General features: G+C 34.9%; 2 protein-coding genes across 9 annotated transcripts in view; both read right to left on the reverse strand.

The window, feature by feature from the left end:
- Positions 1–18,402, reverse strand: part of DGKB (diacylglycerol kinase beta) — a 1,339,752-nt gene that overhangs the window by 1,193,403 nt on the left and 127,947 nt on the right. The gene's annotated exons all lie outside the window — the stretch shown is intronic.
- Positions 1–18,402, reverse strand: part of AGMO (alkylglycerol monooxygenase) — a 504,195-nt gene that overhangs the window by 100,433 nt on the left and 385,360 nt on the right. Inside the window, exon 13 of one of the 7 annotated variants that reach the window (XM_060414950.1) lies at positions 4,107–4,846. The exons of the other annotated variants lie outside the window; for them this stretch is intronic. Within the exon in view, the coding sequence (XP_060270933.1) occupies positions 4,772–4,846 (75 nt within the window). The 3' untranslated portion in view covers positions 4,107–4,771. Of the gene's footprint in view, positions 1–4,106; positions 4,847–18,402 lie in introns of those variants that run through there. 7 annotated transcript variants of the gene reach the window in all.

The following is an 18,402-nucleotide window of genomic DNA, read 5'->3' on the forward strand; positions in this document are numbered from 1 at the left end:
GATGCTGGCGAGACCGGAATGACTGGAAAATCTGACTAAAGAGATATTACACTTGCAGAATGCCAAAAAGAAAACACAACCCACAAGAGAAAACCATCAGTGCTTGCTTATTTGCTTTCTTTTTTTGGACTAATAACTTTTTCTAATTGAGCCTTTGGTGAAGGAGGAGTTATCTGTTATGCTGTTGAGAAGAAAAGGCAGCAGTCTGGAGCAAGATCTGAAAAAATATCCCAGTAACAGATAGAACATTGTTAATCTACTTTTCTTGAGGTATATTTAAGATGGGGCCTGACCCCTTCCACAGTGCTGCGGAAAATAATGACATGAAAAATATTTTAAAATTCTGAAAGCCAAACTAGCTCTGTGTTTTCTATCATTCCTTGGGATTCTAGATGGTCCAAATGTAAATATAAAAAGAAACATAAAAAGAGACCTCATTTTCTAGCTACTGTTGCTCTCCCTAATAAATCACATTACTATGCATCATAATGTATCCATACTTTAAGAAATCCCACTCGATGCTTCTGCTGAAGAGCGTACAATGAATTACTGAATTATTGAATTATGTGTGAGTGTGTCAGTCGCTCAGCTGTGTTCGACTCTTTGTGACCCCATGGAGCGCAGTCCGCCAGGCTCCTATGTTTTGGGATTCTCCAGGCAAGAGTACCAGAGTGCGCTGCCATTCTCTTCTCCAGGGGATCTTCCCAACCCAAGGATCGAACCTAGGTCTCCCGCATTGCAGGTGGATTCCTTGTCATGTGAGCCACCAAGGAAGACTGAATTATACATAACCAGTAAAGAGAAGTGTGAGAATCTCCAATAAACCTTCATACAAGCTGATCATGTTAAATATAACAAAGTTTGCATATTTTATGACTAACTGAACTTTGGATACTCAATGACAGATCCACATATTGCTGAATCTCATGGTCATAAGTTGATTAGCTTACGTTTAACCAAAATAATTAGAAAGCACAAGATGAAGGGCAAGTAAGTGACACAACAAACAGAGTCAGAGGAATGGGCAGTTTCATCAAATCAAGGATAGGAATGAATTTCTTTTAGACATATGGCAAGCCTATTAAACAAAAACCCTGGGGCCTTATTGCTCTCAGATTATATGTTCTGTACTCATTCATCTAGTCAACTAATTTGTCCTGTAACTAAACAGCTTATTCTCTGAACTTTGTTTTGTATCTTGGAACATCAAATTGAATGAGAAATTTTCTGAACTTAAACTCCTGATACTGTATTCCAAAGGCTTGCCTTGGGAATATGACATCATATAATGGTGAAACATGGCCTTCTATGTCAGAATTCAGAGGTTTTAAATTCTCTTCTGACTATTGATTAGGCATGATAGGCCTGAGCACATTTTTTAATCTTCCTCAGCCTCAGAATTCTCTTCTTTAAAATAGTTTCAACAGCGCTTAATTACCAGGACAATAGAGAGCAAAAAAAAAAAAAAAAAATTTTGAGTATTACTCAATAAACCAATGTATCTTCCCTCTCTCTACCTCTTCCTTTCAGTAGATAAGCAAACCTGAGAATACTCATAATTATTTCAAAGTCAGTTTTCAAAGGCATTTCTCCAGTACAAGTGCCGAGTAATTGGTGAGTCCTGTTTTTAGTGCTTTTCTCTTGAAAGAAAGAAGAGAGAGAGGTAAAGTGCTTGTAGTCAAGATTAAGCATAAATTACATGGCACCACTCAAGATTACTTTATAATATTAATAATAGTCATATGATCTGTCATCATGCACTAGGGCTCAACAAGAGAAAACTAGACTGGAAAATTAACAAGGTGGAAGATGAAGAAAAAAGTGCCCTGGTTAATGCACAGGCCTTGGGAACACTACCTGTCTGGGAATGACTTCCACTTTCAAAGGCCTGAAAACTCCTAGCTTGAAAATGTTTGCATCTTTAAGAAAAGTCATTTTTAATCATAGTGAGAATAACTAAGAAAAGAAAATGGATTAATTTGAGTCTACTCAAAGAAAACTAAACTTCATGATAAAAATAACTTTTATCAATTTTGAATTCTTTATTTCCATTAACTACTCTTTATATATATATCCTAGGCCACTCCTATAAATTCATATATATTCAGGTATATATACATATTTATATACGATTCATGGGGAAACCAGTAAACTGTCCTACTACATTAAAAACCTACTTAATGATTTGTGAAAGCTCTCTTTTCTTTACTGTTCTTAAAGGCTATAACCTATAGACTGAAGGGTATTTAGGATGTAGAATATGGGTATTCAGAGTTTTTGAGCTATGAAATTAGCAGTTTCAAGCCAGCAGATGACCCCTTGCTTTAATTGGATTCTAAATACACAAACTCCAGTAAGAACTGTTGGTAAGGGACAAGGATAGGGCCTAATATTTGTTATGGGTTCAAGTATTTGCTCTAATTCTGTGTTAAATTAAGAAGTAAAAAAAAAAAAAAAAAAAAAACGATGAATGAAGCAAAGCCAAGTCTCTACTTCTGACGCTTGAGATATAATTTGTTAATTTTTCCATCATGCAAAATTTAACCTTCTTCTGTTTGTCCAGTTTAAAAAAACATTGTGCTTCATGACTATGCATAGACACCTGCAGTTTGACTCTTTTTACTACTTCCACAACTTTTCTCTATTCAAAACTTAAAAACCATATATTAAAAATAAGCCAGCCAACTGATCAGTCTCTTTAAATCAGAAATGAACAGAGGCAAAGCTCAGAGAAGGATAGTATTAACTGTTTTAGTGCTTATAGCTTTGGTAACTTAAACTGTGACTTTAAATCTAAGAAATAAATAGGCAGAAGACTTGAATAGACATTTCCCCAAAGAAGACATTGTTGTTATTTGGTCTCTAAGTCATGTCCAACTCTTCTCTGACCTCATGGACTATAGCTGCCAGGCTACTCTGCACATGGAATTTCCCAGGCAAGAATACTGGAGTGGGTTGCCATTTTCTTCTTCAGGGTATCTTCATGACCAAGGGATTGAACAGTATCTCCTGTTGGCAGGCAGATTCTTCACCAATGAGCCACCAGGGAAGCCCAGAGAAGACATACAGATGGCCGACAAACACAAGAAAAGATTCTCAACACTGCTTATTATCAGAGAAAGGCAAGCCAAAACTAGAATGAGGTATCACCTCACATCAGTCAAAATGATCATCATCAAAAAATCTATAAAAATAAATGCTGGAGAGGATGTGGAGAAAAGGGAACTCTCTTACACTGTAGGTGGGAATTTAAAGTGTTACAGCCACTGTGGAGAGTGCTATGAAATTCCTTTAAAAATGAGGAATATAATTACCATATGCAGTCATATATATATGTAATTATACTGTGCATGAATCCTGAAAAAACCATAATTCAAAAAGACACATGTACCCCAATATTCATAGAAGCACCAGTCACAATAGTCAGGACATGGAAGCAAAGTAGATATTCATTGACAGATGAATGAATAAAGAAGTTGTGGTACATTTATACAAGGGAATATTACTCAGCCATACAAAGGAATGAATGTGAGTCAGTTGAGCTGAGTTGGATGAACCTAGAGTCTGTTATACAGAGTGAAATAAGTCATAAAGAGAAAAACGAACATCATGTATTAATGCATATACATGGAATCAGAAAAACAGTACTGATGAACATGTTTGCAGGGCAGGAATAGAGACTCAGACGTAGAGAACGGACTTGTGGACACAGCAGGAGGAGAGGGTGGGACAAATAGAGTAGCATCAACATATATACACTGTTACGTGTAAAACAGATAGCTGGTGGGAGGCTGCTGGATAACACAGGGGGCCCAGCCTGGCAACCCGTAAGGACCTAAAGGGGTGGGATGAGGAATGCGGGAGGGAGTTTCAAGAGGGAGGTGGTACACACACACTTACAGCTGATTTGCATTGCTGTACAGCAGAACCAATACAATTTTGTAAAGAAATTTACCCTTCAATATAAAAAAGATTAAACAACAACAACAAAAAATCTAAGAAATACTAGAAGAAGGAAAGTCTGAACCATTTCCTGTTTGTCAGTTCCCTCCTAAAGAAACACATGGCAGATTTTTACAATTTCCATGAAAAATGTACACAGAATACCTGGGGTAATTTTATTTAGAGACTATTATTAACATGACTGTGAGACAATTTAATGCAGAAATACTCCACACCCCTCAATTTGAAAGAATAAATTGACCAAACATATTAGACATATGCATCACAAATAATCTGTTGAATAAATGAATTCTGACAAATCCTGTTCATTTTCATTCTGGTGATGTCATTTTGTGTAACGTTACTCCTTACGTTATATGGCTTTCAAAGGTAAACCTAGCCTTAGGCAGACAACTCGTGTAATATATTTTTATGACAACAAATATGTTTCCAAGCACAATTTTAGCAGACAGCAAGTGAAAAATTGTCAAACCAATGAAAATAAAATCTTCATTCTTTCAGCTGTTTTGAAATTTTATTATTTCTTCTCATACTTATTGGCTTAGATGTTACCAGTGTACATAATATCATTATATTTGACATCATTTTCTTTCCACCCTAGCAATATAGTAACTGCAGCTGACTTTAATTTTAATAGAGAATGATAAATGTGAAAAGGAAGCAAGAGTATATAGATGTTATCTACCTTTCATTAGAAAAAACTGTCCATACAATCATTATATAAGATAATTATATTTCCATAGAGAGTATTAACATACTACAATTGTGGACAGATTATTAAAACAAGAGAATTGTGTACAAACGTAAGTTATCTCCAAGGGTCTGAGACAAGTTGCTTCACACTCCTTACTCCCCAGAAAGCAATGCAGATGGAAAAAAAAATCTGAAGAAGTAAAACACAGAAGAGGAAGAACAATTAAAATGGATTCAACACTTCAGTTCAACTGAGTTAGAAATACTTTTCTAGGGGAAAGTGAATAAATATATTTTAAGCAATTAAATTATTCAAATTTAACCTAGCAGTTGTTCAGTAATAGAATTTAGCCAATCCAGCTTAAAACACATTATATGAAGAGTAGGATTAAAAAGTTTTGTTTCTGCGGCTTAAAAAAAAATACCCTCATAGATCTCAGTCATTTCTAGGGATGAGGCTATAAAATTAGTGAATGAAACAGAACTGTCTTCTGGCATTTGCAACATGCAACATACTGCATGTTTGTATTGTACTAAACAACCTCATTATTTATATAGTTTAAGAAGCCTTTGGAAAAGGAGAAATAAAAATGTTATTAAGGAATCATTCCTCTCCGAGGCAATGTGACCTAGCATATCATGAACTTCACCCAACATGAATTAAATTTTAAAGACTGCTGACTTAACTTCTTAGTCTCTTGATCTTACCAGATATAAAACTGTAACTGCAGAATTCTCTTTAAAATTTAAAAGAAATTACTGAATCATGATAAGCAGCCATAAGAGTTCACCGAGTTTATTCCTTTTGCTTTCAAGTGACACCATACATTCCCAATAAATCATCAAAATTTAGCCAAATAAAATTGTTGAGTTCTTATAATCCTAACAAGAATAATTCAGCCATCCTCAGTAAGAATTCACAGGTTGCAGAATTTCTGTGTGTCATCTAAAGGCCATAATGACCCACACACACACCTCTTTGACTCTTCTTGAGGTAACATCTAGGCACTAGTCATAGTCGTACACCTAGGAGATTTCCAAAGTCAACCTTTCCCTTTATCTATGCATTAAATTAAGCTATATGATTACTTTCACAATCCCCATTTTAGGTGTTATTAGAGTGATGATGAAAAATGCTCAAACAGCTGGGGACATGTGGATGGCTGTGAAAGTTTCTCAATATTTTCTTTTATGGTGCAAACTTCTTCAAAAGATTAAAATAGGACCATGTGCCTCTTCCCTGAAAGATCACTATTACTGAAAGATCCAGTAAAATGCATACAAAGAAACATGTTTAAGTAAAAAGATGAAGGCATGGGGAATGTTTTGGGGTAACAGACTAAAATGAAGCCAAGGCGTTGGCTGAGGCCAGTCATGCAGTCATAGGAGATACCTTGAACTACTGTGATTTTGCTATTAAAGCCTGGATATGAAAATAACAAAAAGACCTTCTTAAACCTGGATATTTAGATTAGATGGATAATTAGATTATAGGTCATTCAGTTTCATATGAACTTTCTTTTTCTACAGAACCATTATCCTTCATATTAACTGTGATAGTTTTATTCAAATCCATGTATTACTTCCAGTCTATAACATTGACAGTATAAAAAAATGTAGCAAGAATAAAATAAAAAGTTGTATTGAGGCAGGCGTTAAGAATAACGTTAACATTCTGGAGTTGCCTCAGAAATCAAATGCAGTTTATTTAAAGGCTGGTTTTAGTTTTGTTTCTTTTGACTGTGATTCAAGTAAAATGACCTCATGGGATTTCTCATGGTGGTACCAAGCAAAGTAATATCAAGAAAAGGAAGTATTTGTGAAAGGTAGTAGACTGCACAGTGAATTACATTTATATGTGAATATGGGTTAGTGCTGACAGAGGGATAGCTGAGAAGATAGTTTTAAAATGGAACAGAGATGATAAATCTATGATATCAGTGGAAATAGTTTAATTTAGGTCCATAATATTAATTGAGCGACTTGTGCTATGCAAGGCACTGGGATCTGAAATATATCTGGCAGTAAAAGTTTTTACTGGTTTTGAATCTAGTGCCTACGGTCACATGGATTATTTCATTGGTTGAAGTCTAGGGAGTATGATTTCAGTGAAATCTGTAAAACTGTATGTACAATTTTGTGAGTCTGTCATAATTCTTCTTGTCCCTACTCCCTACCCACTAGATGATCTGTACTTTCATCTTGGGTCTCTGAAATATTAAGAACTTCTGGTCTAACAAGAGAACGAAAAAGATTATAATTTAGTACATGCCTTTGCTGTTAATTCACTACTTCTCAACTGTATCTTTCTACTTTTGAAACTATAATTCCGGTCCTACTTTCTTCAGGAGCTGTTCCTAACTGAAACACAGGGATCTTGTCTTTTCCAATTAACCAAAGTGCTTTTAGGGCCTTCCTGGTGGCTCAGATGGTAAAGAATCTGCTTGTAATGAGAGAGACCTGGGTTCGATTCCTGGGTTGGGAAGATCTCCTGCAGAAGGGAATGCCAACCCACTCCAGTATTCTTGCCTGGAGAATTCCATGGACAGAGGAGCTTGGCAGGCTACACTCTAAGGAGTCACAAAGAGTTGGGCACAATTGAGCTTCTTACCAAAAAATGCAATGTTGCAGTTTATGGTTTTGTTTTCTGTTTTTGGTTTCCTATTTTTTTTTCAGGGCCCTATGTGTTACCCCTCCAAATAGATGGAGAAGAAAAGCTAATGAAGAAAAGGGATTAGATTCACATTCAAGATTAATGTGCAATGAGACTCTTGCTTAGGCTAGACACTGTCTTAGGTGCCTTTACTAGATTATAATGTTTTATTTTCATGGCAAACTTGGAGAATTAGCAAACAGTTTGTTGGTGAGCAATGGGAACTCATAATTTATATGTTTTACCATGGAGTAAATATGAAATATCAGAATATTAATCATGAAATGTTAAATATCATAACTGGTGTGATGTTTTTGTTTACTTAATGACCTCCAGAAAATTAAACTACACATTCTGGAAAATGAATGTGTACATCAATAATGAATTCATTTTCTCTTTTAGTAACCACCTATATTTTTTGCCAGTAACTATTAGATTGCTAAGACCTTTTCACAATCAATGTTTTAAGCAGAAAGTGGATTTTTTAAATATATAATGAAATCCAAATGGGCACAGGATCATAGAAAATAAACACAATGAATAAGTCCTTCTCAAAATATTCATGACTGACCTAGACAGTTTTATTAGAAAATAGTTAAGTAAGAAAACACTGATTTGCTTTCATAGTTTTCAGTGTGTTTATACATATAATAGATATAAACATGTATTTCATATATAATTTTAACATGGAAAATTACTTAACATGGACTCAGTATGATTACTACAGTCATTTCATTTAAAATTTTCCCTCATCCAACCTTTCTCTCAATTTTTGTATTAGGCTGTTCCTTTTAGTTCTCCATATTTGATCAGGTTAAATGTGTCATTCAAGATAAAATATTCATTAAAATATTTCTCAGTCAACTATGTGTACAATGAAGGGAGGAGAACCACTACTTAGGCTAGTGTAAGAGCAAATAGCAACCATAGCTTTTTTTTTTTTTTTTTTTTTTTTACAATATTCTTCCCTAATCTCTAGATATGATGTTTCCGGATACATAAACATACTCTGAACACTCATTTTACTCTAGGTCTGGGCAAGTCCCATGATTTTAACAGCTGGATTCAAAATATGAAACAGAGGAAGTTCACTCTTGGTGTCAAGCCCTCCCCATGTAACACATCATTAGTGGCCCTTGTCTTCAGGCTATTTCCTTGACTTCCCAGAGCCCTGGACTCTGATGCTTGAACTTTGGCCTGTACAGATGCTCTCCACGTTTTCTCCACCCCTTCCCCAAAAGTTCATCATCTGGCAGGTGGCTGATCTGAGCCATTAATCTATAGTAAAATGTCAGTGGGAACTGACGTGACATTGTGCTGCTCCTCCCTGTTAGATACAGACCTTATTAAAAATGGAGCATATCTGGCATCTAATCTTTCTAAACTTTTAAAAATTAAAATATGGTTAATTTACAATGTTGTGCTAATTTCAGGTATATAGCAAAGTGATTCAGTTATACATATATATATATATATATATATATATATATCTTCTTTTTCAGATTCTTTCCCATTATAGGTTATTATAAGATACTGAGTATAGTTCCCTGTGCTATATAGTTGGTCATTGTTGGTTATCTGTTTAATATTTAGTAGTGTGTATATGTTAATCTTAAACTCCTAATTTATCTCTCATCCCTCCCCCTCTGTCCTCTTTGGTAACCATACATTTGTTTTCTATGTCTGTGAGTCTATTTCTATTTCATAAATAAGTTCATTTGTGTTTTATTTTTAGATTACACATATAAATGATATCATATAATAATATTTGTCTTATTTCACTTAATAAGGTAATCTTTAGGTTCATCCATGTTGCTGCAAATAGTATGATTTTACTTTTTTATGGCAGAGTAATATTCTATTGCCTTCAAACTGTGGTACTGGAGAAGACTTCAAAGCCCCTTGGACAGCAAGATCAAACTAGTCAATCTTAAGGGAAATCAACCCTGAATATTCATTGGAAGGACTGATGATGAAGCTGAAGTTCCAGTACTTTGGTCACCTGATACAAACAGCTGACTCACTGGAAAGGTCCCTCATGCTGGGAAAGATTGAACGCAGGAGAAGAGGTGTCAGAGGATGGGATGGTTGGATGGCATCACTGATGCAATGGACATGAACCTGGGCAGGCTTTTGGAGATGGTGGGGGACAGGGAGGCCTGGCCTGCCACAGTCCATGGAATTGCAAAGAGTTGGACACAACTGGGAGACTGAACAACAATATTCGATTGTATATATGCACCTCATCTTCCTTATCCATTAATCTGTCAATGGAAATTTAGGTTGCTTCTGTATCTTGGCTATTGTAAAACAGTGCTCCTGAAAATTGGCATGTATGTATCTTTTTGAATTATGGTGTTCTCTAGATATACGCATAGAGTGGGACTGCAGGATCATATGGTAATACTATTTTTAGTTTTGTAAAGGTACCTACATACTGTTTTTCATAGTGGCTGCACCAATTCACATTCTCACCAACTGTGTATGAAAGGAAATTATTAGTTGCTCAGTCATTTCCAATGCTTTGCAGTCCCATGGACTATATAGCCAATCAGTCTCCTCTGTCCATGGAATTCTCTAGGCAAGAATACTGCAGTGGGTTGCCATTCCCTTCTCCAGGAAATCTTCCCAATCCAGGAATCAAACCCAGGCAGATTCTTTACTGTCTGAGCCACTAGGGAAACCCAACAGTGAAGAAGGGTTCCTTTTTATCCACACCCTCTCCAACATCTATTATTTGTAGATATTTTAATGATGGCCATTCTCACTGGTGTGAAGTGACACCTCATTTTTGTTTTGATTTGTATTTTTCTAATAATTAGAGATGTTGAGCATCTTTTCATGCGCTTGTTGTCTACCAGTGCGCCTTCTTTGGAAAAATGTCTGTTTAGGCCTCTGTCCATTTTTGTTTGGTTGGTTTTGTTTGTTTGTTTGTTTGTTTTTGGTACTAAGTTATATACGCTGTTTGTATATTTTGAAATTAATCCCTTATCAGTAGCATTGTTCATAAATATTTTCTCCCATTCCATATGCCATCTCTATAGACTAAATCTGCTGCACAAAAGCTTTAAGCTTAATTAGGTCCCATTTGTTTACTTTTGTTTTTATTACTTTAGGGCATGGATCCTCCCAAAAATACTCCTGCAATTTATGTCAAAGACTGTACTGCCTATGTTTTTCTCTAGGAGTTTTATAGTATCCAGTCTTACATTTATGCCTTTAATCCATTTTGAGTTTATTTTTAGATAGGATGTAAAAGAATGTTCTAAATTTCATTATCTTACATGTAGCTGCCTAGTTTTCCAGCACCACTATTTGAAGAGACCGTCTTTTCTCCATTGTATATTCTTGCTTTCTTTGTCATAGATTAATTGACCAGAAATGCCTGGGTTTATTTCTGGGTTTTCTATCTTGTTCCATTAATCTGTATGTCTGTTTGGGTCATATATGTTTGGCCATATATAATTAATGGGTCTAGATTAACCCATTAATCTATATGTCTGTTTTTGTGCTAGTACCATACTGCTTTGATGACTGTAGCTTTGTAGCATGGTCTGAAATCAGTATAGTATAATCTGTGTCAAATCTGCAGGGAGCAAGTTTATAGGTGTTATTTTTTTCCAACAACAGTTGTTCACTTCCTATCTCTGTATCACATTTTGGTAATTCTCACAAATTTTACACTCATTATTATCGTATTTGTTACAGTGATCTGTGGTCTTTGATGGCATTACTATAACTCACTAAAGGTTTAGGTTATGGTTAGCATTTTTAGCAATAAAGCATTTTAAATTAAGGTATGTAAAATTGTTACAGACATGATTGAATTATACACTTAAGAGACTATAGTATAAACATAACTTATATGCAGTGGGAAACCGAAAAAATTGTGTAACTCATTTAGTGCCGTATTCCTTTACTATGGTGTTCTGGAACCAAATCTGTAATATCTCCAAAGTATGATTGTACTTCACTGTGTACATTTTCAGCCAAATTTAGACCTCCATGTTGCTTTCCTAAAATTCTTCTGGAATGAATGTGCCTATTTAGTATCACTAACAAGTCACATCCTACCTATAGAGTGAAGAGTATATTTTTATTTAAAAATTCTTTTAATTTTTTTTAATTTTAATTTTTAAAAAGTTCTTTTAATTTTATGAAGTCCATAAGATACAAGTTAACTGGCTATTTAGCACAAGGGTAACAACCACAACAGCAGCAATTTCTTTTAAGGGAGACACATTAAATATACAGAAGTTTTACTTAATTATTTGAAGAAAAAGAAAACCAATTCTTTGTTAAGAATACTTTTGAACAATATATATTTTTTAAAGATGACTGCTGTCTACTATATAGATAGGAATTTAAAATCAGACCTGAATGGATAAAAAATATCTCTATTTCCTATTAATGCAAGAGAATAAATAAACACAAACAGAACTAGAATAGAAAGTGAAGTCACATGCATTGAAGGTCCTTCTGAAATGAAAACATTTGAATATATTTCTGTTGATTAGTTGCTACGTTGCATATGACTCTTTGCGACCCCATGGACTGTAGCCTGCCAGGCTCCTCTGTCCATGGGATTTCCCAGGCAAGAATACTTGAGTAGGTTGCCATTTCCTTCTCCTTGGGATCTTCCTGACCCAGGGATCAAACCCTGGTCTCCTGTTTAGCAGGTATATTCTTTACTACTGAGCCGCCTGCAAAGCCCTAAAATATATTAGATAACAATAATTTTTTTTTTCCCTAGAATTTTGCAAGAACACAATTTGACAAATTCCAACTCAAAAGAAGTTGAGAACTATTGATTTTGCTTCCAGTATATCCTATGTATGAACAAAATACTGAGTCATATGTAGACAAACAAAAGGCTTAAGAGAAATATTTCTAGACACTGCACCTTTTACTTGGAAGTCTTATGTTCCCTGTTTTTATTTCTGTACTCTATATAAGGGAAAGTATAATCACAGCTATGTTTAATATAAAGTCTTATAAAGATTCATTACTATTTAGACACTAAATCAAACAGTATAATTTTACATTTGCTTAAAAGTATATATTAATGTTATTAATTAAGGAAGAACAATACGAAAAGAAAGTTCTTGTGAATGCCCATGTACTAACAGTGGCTTATTTGAAAAGAATATATGTTTTCCTCAATCGTTAAATATTTTCTGAAATTAATGTTTAAACAAGAGAATATACTAAACATACCACAATCGTGTTTCTAAAAAGAAAACATACACAAAGTTTTAAAATAATTCAACTGAACTCCAAAACCAGAAAAATCAGGTATTTTATCATTTTTCTCTTCAGTGGGGGGCAAAGATCCATGACAAAAAGAGCATTAAGTTAATTTAAACAACAAATGCAGAATCTTTATTACAACCATTTCTTCAGTTCCCCAGAGATAACTAACTCCTAATGCGTACAATAATTTATTCACTTCTTAAATCTAAATTGCTCAAGAACATGTTTTTCCTTTTCAGCAGTACTCCTATAAAATATCCTATTGTTTACCCAGACCACCTTGGAGTTATCACAGCGACATTTGAAAGCCATAATATTAGTAAGATTAGCAATCACTTTAGTTCAGTTCAGTTCAGTCACTCAGTTGTGTCCGACTCTTTGCGACCCCAAGAATTGCTGCACACCAGGCCTCCCTGTCCATCACCAACTTCCAGAGCTCACCCAAACTCATGTCCATTGAGTCGGTGATGCCATCCAGCCATCTTATCCTCTCTTGTCCCCGTCTCCTCCTGCCCCCAACTCCTCCCAGCATCAGGGTCTTTCCAGTGAGTCAACTCTTTGCATGAGGTGGCCAAAGTATTGGAGTTTCAGCCTCAGTATCAGTCCTTCCAATGAACATCCAGGACTGGTCTCTTTTAGGATGGACTGGCTGGATCTCCTTGCAGTCCACAGGACTCTCAGGAGTCTTCTCCAACACCACAGTTCAAAAGCATCCATTCTTCGGTGCTCAGCTTTCTTCACAGTCCAACTCTCATATCCATACATGACCACAGGAAAAACCATAGCCTTGACTAGACGGACCTTTGTTCGAAAAGTAATATATCTGCTTTTGAATATGCTATCTAGGTTGGTAGTAACTTTCCTTCCAAGGAGTAAGTGTCTTTTAATTTCATGGCTGCAGTCACCATCTGCAGTGATTTTAGAGCCCAGAAAAATAAAGTCAGCCACTGTTTCCACTGTTTCCCCATCTATTTCCCATGAAGTGATGGGACCAGATGCCATGATCTTAGTTTCCTGAATGTTGAGCTTTAAGCCAACTTTTTCACTCTCCTCTTTCATTTTCATCAAGAAATCTCCAAAACCTAGCTACAATTCAGAGAATATACTGGAAGACAGTTGGCATGAACTAGCTACCGTGTATACAAAACCATCTGGTGGAAGCTGAATAAACCACAATTAGCATAAAGTGAAAATAGATGTTACATTTCTCAAAAACATCTGAAGACTTTTTCCTCTCTGAATTCAAAGTTATGAATAAAGTATCTTTATAGATATATTATTTTAAATATTTCCAGTATTACCAACCATTACTCTATGAGTCCAGCCATCTGGTAACATGGATTTTTGAGTCCCTGGTGGCTCAGATGGTAAATAATCTGCCTACAATGCAGGAGATCCAGGTTTGATTCCTGGGTCAGGAAGATCCCCTGGAGAAGTGAATAGCTACCCACTCCGGTATTCTAGCTTGGAGAATTCCATGGACAGAGGAGCCTGGCCAGCTCCCTGTCCATGGGGTCACAAAGAGTTGGACATGACTGAGTGACTAACACTTTCACTTTCTTTGATTATTTATTACATTCTTATCTTTCCTTATAGGCAATGATGCATCTTCAATTTACACTGATTTCCTAAATATTTTCTCTAAATTTTTTAAGTATTTTAATACATATACTCTAAATATCCAGGCTTCCTTCTTCTCAGTTTTTTCCAGCTTAGTTTTGTTGTTGAAGTTTTCCAAAAGGACAGGTAGAAAAAAATACCAAACTTACTACAAGCAACACATAGAGGAAAATTAGACAACCAAAGTTGATAAGACATGACTTATACTCAAAGTATGATCAGAATGCTTGCCTTGTCAAAACAGAAGCCTCACTTTTTATTTTTCTAATTGTCCAAATTCTTAACGATAATAATGAAATTTTAGAAAATTTTCTTGAACTATAGTAAACAATATGGAGACATGAAGACAGAGTTATAATCAGGTCAAATTAATAACAGAAGAGCTATCACATGTGAGAATGATTATTCAGATGAATGATGACCATTCTTTTGGGAAAACATCTTAGGAAAGATATATTTTGTGGATACAGTCTTTTTACACTCATAGCCTTCCTCTTACACTTATTATGGAGCTATACATTTAAAAAAATTTTTTAATGAATGTGAGAAGGGAAAAAATCGGGACAATGAAAAAATGTTAAGGATAGTCTGTTTTGGTTTCTATAAAGTTGAGAATAAAACAAGAGTAGGAAAAATAAAGGAACTCAATGAACATTACCTAGTTTAACTCTGTGCTGAGACATTTTTATGTATTAAAATTAGCAATGGGTTAACCATTAAAAATAACCTGACTCCTTGTACTGTGCACTATGACTTCACTTTTTTAAAAAGTATAATCCAATGAATTTAAAAATTACTATTATAATTTTTACTTTTATATTTCTGCAAATAAGTCTAGTTATAACTAGAAATAAAATTTTATTTAGTTTTCCCAAACATCCCTCACATTGGCATAAACTTGTTTGCCTCATACCCAGTATGTTTTGAAACTGAAGATTCTTGAATAGAGTGTTGCTGGATTAATCATGGTCCTTAAGTGTCCTAACAGGACTCTCCGAAATGCTAAAAAAACATGATATTTAATCTAAAATTCAAAGTACCACACCTTTCTAGTGCCTTTTCTGACTTCTAAAAGGAAAAAGCACTTACATGTTAAAATCAGAGCTCTGCTTCAACAAAAATTATCAAGAAAATCATACAGTGCTAATCCATCAAAATGCCATTTTCCTGGTAAATGAGAATTCCCTGCCATATAACCCTACCACAATAGCACATTGATTCTCAGTGTATCCTACATAGCAGTGCTCCTGGCCTCTTTCTGACATAAATCAACACATAAATAACTTTTAAAACTTGATGTACAAAAATTTATATCTGGAAGAGAATATATTTACGCCTGCAGAATATCATTCAACACTGCTCATCCAGGACTTTGACCCTACTGTTAAAAAAAAAAAAAAAGTTCTTTGTACTTGCCTTCTATCTAGGAAACCAAACAAGTCTCTTAAAGAAATGAGTTCATTTGTGGAGGGGGTGGGGAGTTGGTGGGAAATGCCATGTTTACAGAAAAAATAGTGATGTCTGGTTTTAAAAACAGGACAGTATATCTTGGAAGGATATGTTTTGCAAAGATCCTTTTGTATTGTTTTTGCTTGTGTCAAAGGAACGATTAGAGCCCCAGTAAATGGGAACTTCCCAGAGTAGGCTAAATAGAAGGCCAACAGCTCACATATGGCTTGCAGCTTGGGGGAGTTTCTCTCAATGTTCTGCCAGAGATGGGACTGCCCAAATGCTTTCGCGCGTAAGTCCTAAGTCATAAACCGCATCCTCCTAGTCCAGCCATGCCAAAACTGGACCCAAGGGGATACAGAGTCTTGGCTGATGGGAAACAATGACTGCTTCCTAAGGAAGCCACAGCTGCTTTCCTGAGAGACACCCAGATGCCTGAATTTTTCCTTACTTTCCATTTCTGACTACCTGTTCTGGCAACAGTTCCAACAAAGGGTGAGGCAGGCAGCAGGCACCCAGCTGTTTCCAATAACCCCTGGCAATGTAGGAACTGATTACATAAACACTACAAGCATTCAAAGAGCATATTTTCTAGCTTTTAAGCTATAATAAAAATGGTGTGCGCCTGTACAAAAACCCTACATCTTCTCTGCCCCAAATAGTGATAATGACAACAGCAATGCTGATGATGAGGATAATACTAATAATGGCTTTAATTATGAAAGCAAGGATTATTAAAGGAAACATGATAACATGAGCTGCTGGGAAACAGTTCAAATTATACAGAGAGAATTGGAAAGATGTGAAATTTCCACATTACGGGGTTGGTCAATGTTTCTTTATGAAACAGCAAGGTCAAAATGTGCACTCAATTCACTTGATTTCTTATTTTTTCCCACAACCCTGGGCAAAAAACAATCAGATGTTGCATTATCACACAGGGTTCTCTTTATTTTAATATCAGGTCCAAAGACCAACAGAAGATGTTGATTTACATTTTAATTAAGATGAATTTTTCTGGCTTAAAAAGTAAAAATATAAATCTACTTCTTGGATTTGACAGTCGAAAACTGGAAATTTTAAATAACTCACTCATGCCTATAGTTCACATACACAGCTTATTATTTTTTAATGTTTTCTATATTTGAAATATTAGATCAAGAATCTATATGAACAATGTAAGAAGTGAATTGGAGTTTCAGTAATCTATAGTTCTACATGTCTGCTCAATTTCCTGTACAACAAAGTGATATCCCTGTTCCAAAGAACAGAATTGCATTAAATTTTTTTACCTTGCACATTACTCATTTATTCTTACCTCATTAACTCACAAAAATGAATGTTTGGCTAGGCCAATTCTCTTCAGTATATCTATTGTTCTAGCCATAATTTTCTTACCTCCAAGACGCACTACATAGTCTTTGATATGGATTTTAAATTGGACTCTTTCAAATAAACAAATGCTATAAAATAAAAACAACACAGGGAATGTTTTTCAAATTGTTCTAGAAAAAAGTTTTGGACAAAGTGATCAATTGTAAATCCCAAAACAAAGCTACGGACAGGAAATCTGAATATCAGGTATGAATGAGTGGAGGCTAAGAGTGATAAACCATATACACATTGGATTTAGCTTGGGACATAAGTGACCTTAGTCAAACCAGAACTCTGGAAAAAGAATAAGAAGATTGGGTTATCTCAACTCAACACAAATTATTTTACTCCAGAGATTACTAAGAATTTCAGTTTCTGCATCTATAAAATGGGAAGAATAGTGTCCCTACTTTTCATAAGATTATGGTGAATACTGACTCATTTTCTCTAAATATTAAACTATATAAAGATACAAGACGACTAAAGTATGTTAACTTTTGTGATAAAAAGATTCAATAAATTAAAAGTGAAAACAGAGGGAAAGATAAGGAGATATAAATAATAGGCAGAATTTGGAACATTAAAGATTTTATAAATGCCAGGTCTGTGTCATTGATGGTCATAGTTAAAATGACGCTTTTAAAACTTGTATATAATAACTGCAAGTAGAGTAGGATTTCAGTGGGTAAGTACAGTTATAGATTGATCATTGTCTGGAGTATTTCCATTATGTTTCTCATCCTGTAAGAGCATGGAAGTTCTATGTTCCTGATGAATTTTCATAACGCCAACCTTCTGAACTATATCTTTTAATGTCTTAAAGTGTCCTTAATCCTTCATTTAAAACAAAAGTATGGAAAAGAATAATTTTTTAATGATCCTCCATCCCACACCTACTGCCAAACTACTGTTTTAATTTCCTTTGCATAGCTAAAACTGTGTTAAAATAGTTGGCTTTTTATACAGATGCTACCCAGAGGGATCCTGGGTAATATAATGTAAAATGTTTTCCTGAAAATTCTACAATAAATAAGTAATTCTATAATGGTGGTATTTCTTAAAATACATATTTTCGAGAAATGTTAAAAGATTGTTTATTTAGCGCTAGGTGTGGCATCCATAAGAAATAATAGCATGAGTCCTAGTTCAAAGGTGAATGTACCTATAAAAAAAAATTACATTGAATCTATCCCCATTGGGTACTATACAGTTCATGAATATTTATCACACTATTATTTTATGCCAGGCATATCACTGCTGACAGAACTCACTGGTGAGCAGTATAGTCCCTGAATTCATAGAACTTAGAACTTCATAGTTTTTCATGAACATACTTATTAAAGACTGGTGTATGTTGTGTATATATATATCCATCTCCCTGGAGGAGAAAATGTTAA

The sequence above is a fragment of the Ovis aries genome, chromosome 4 (assembly GCF_016772045.2).
Source record: "Ovis aries strain OAR_USU_Benz2616 breed Rambouillet chromosome 4, ARS-UI_Ramb_v3.0, whole genome shotgun sequence".
Classification (NCBI taxonomy): Eukaryota; Metazoa; Chordata; class Mammalia; order Artiodactyla; family Bovidae; genus Ovis; species Ovis aries.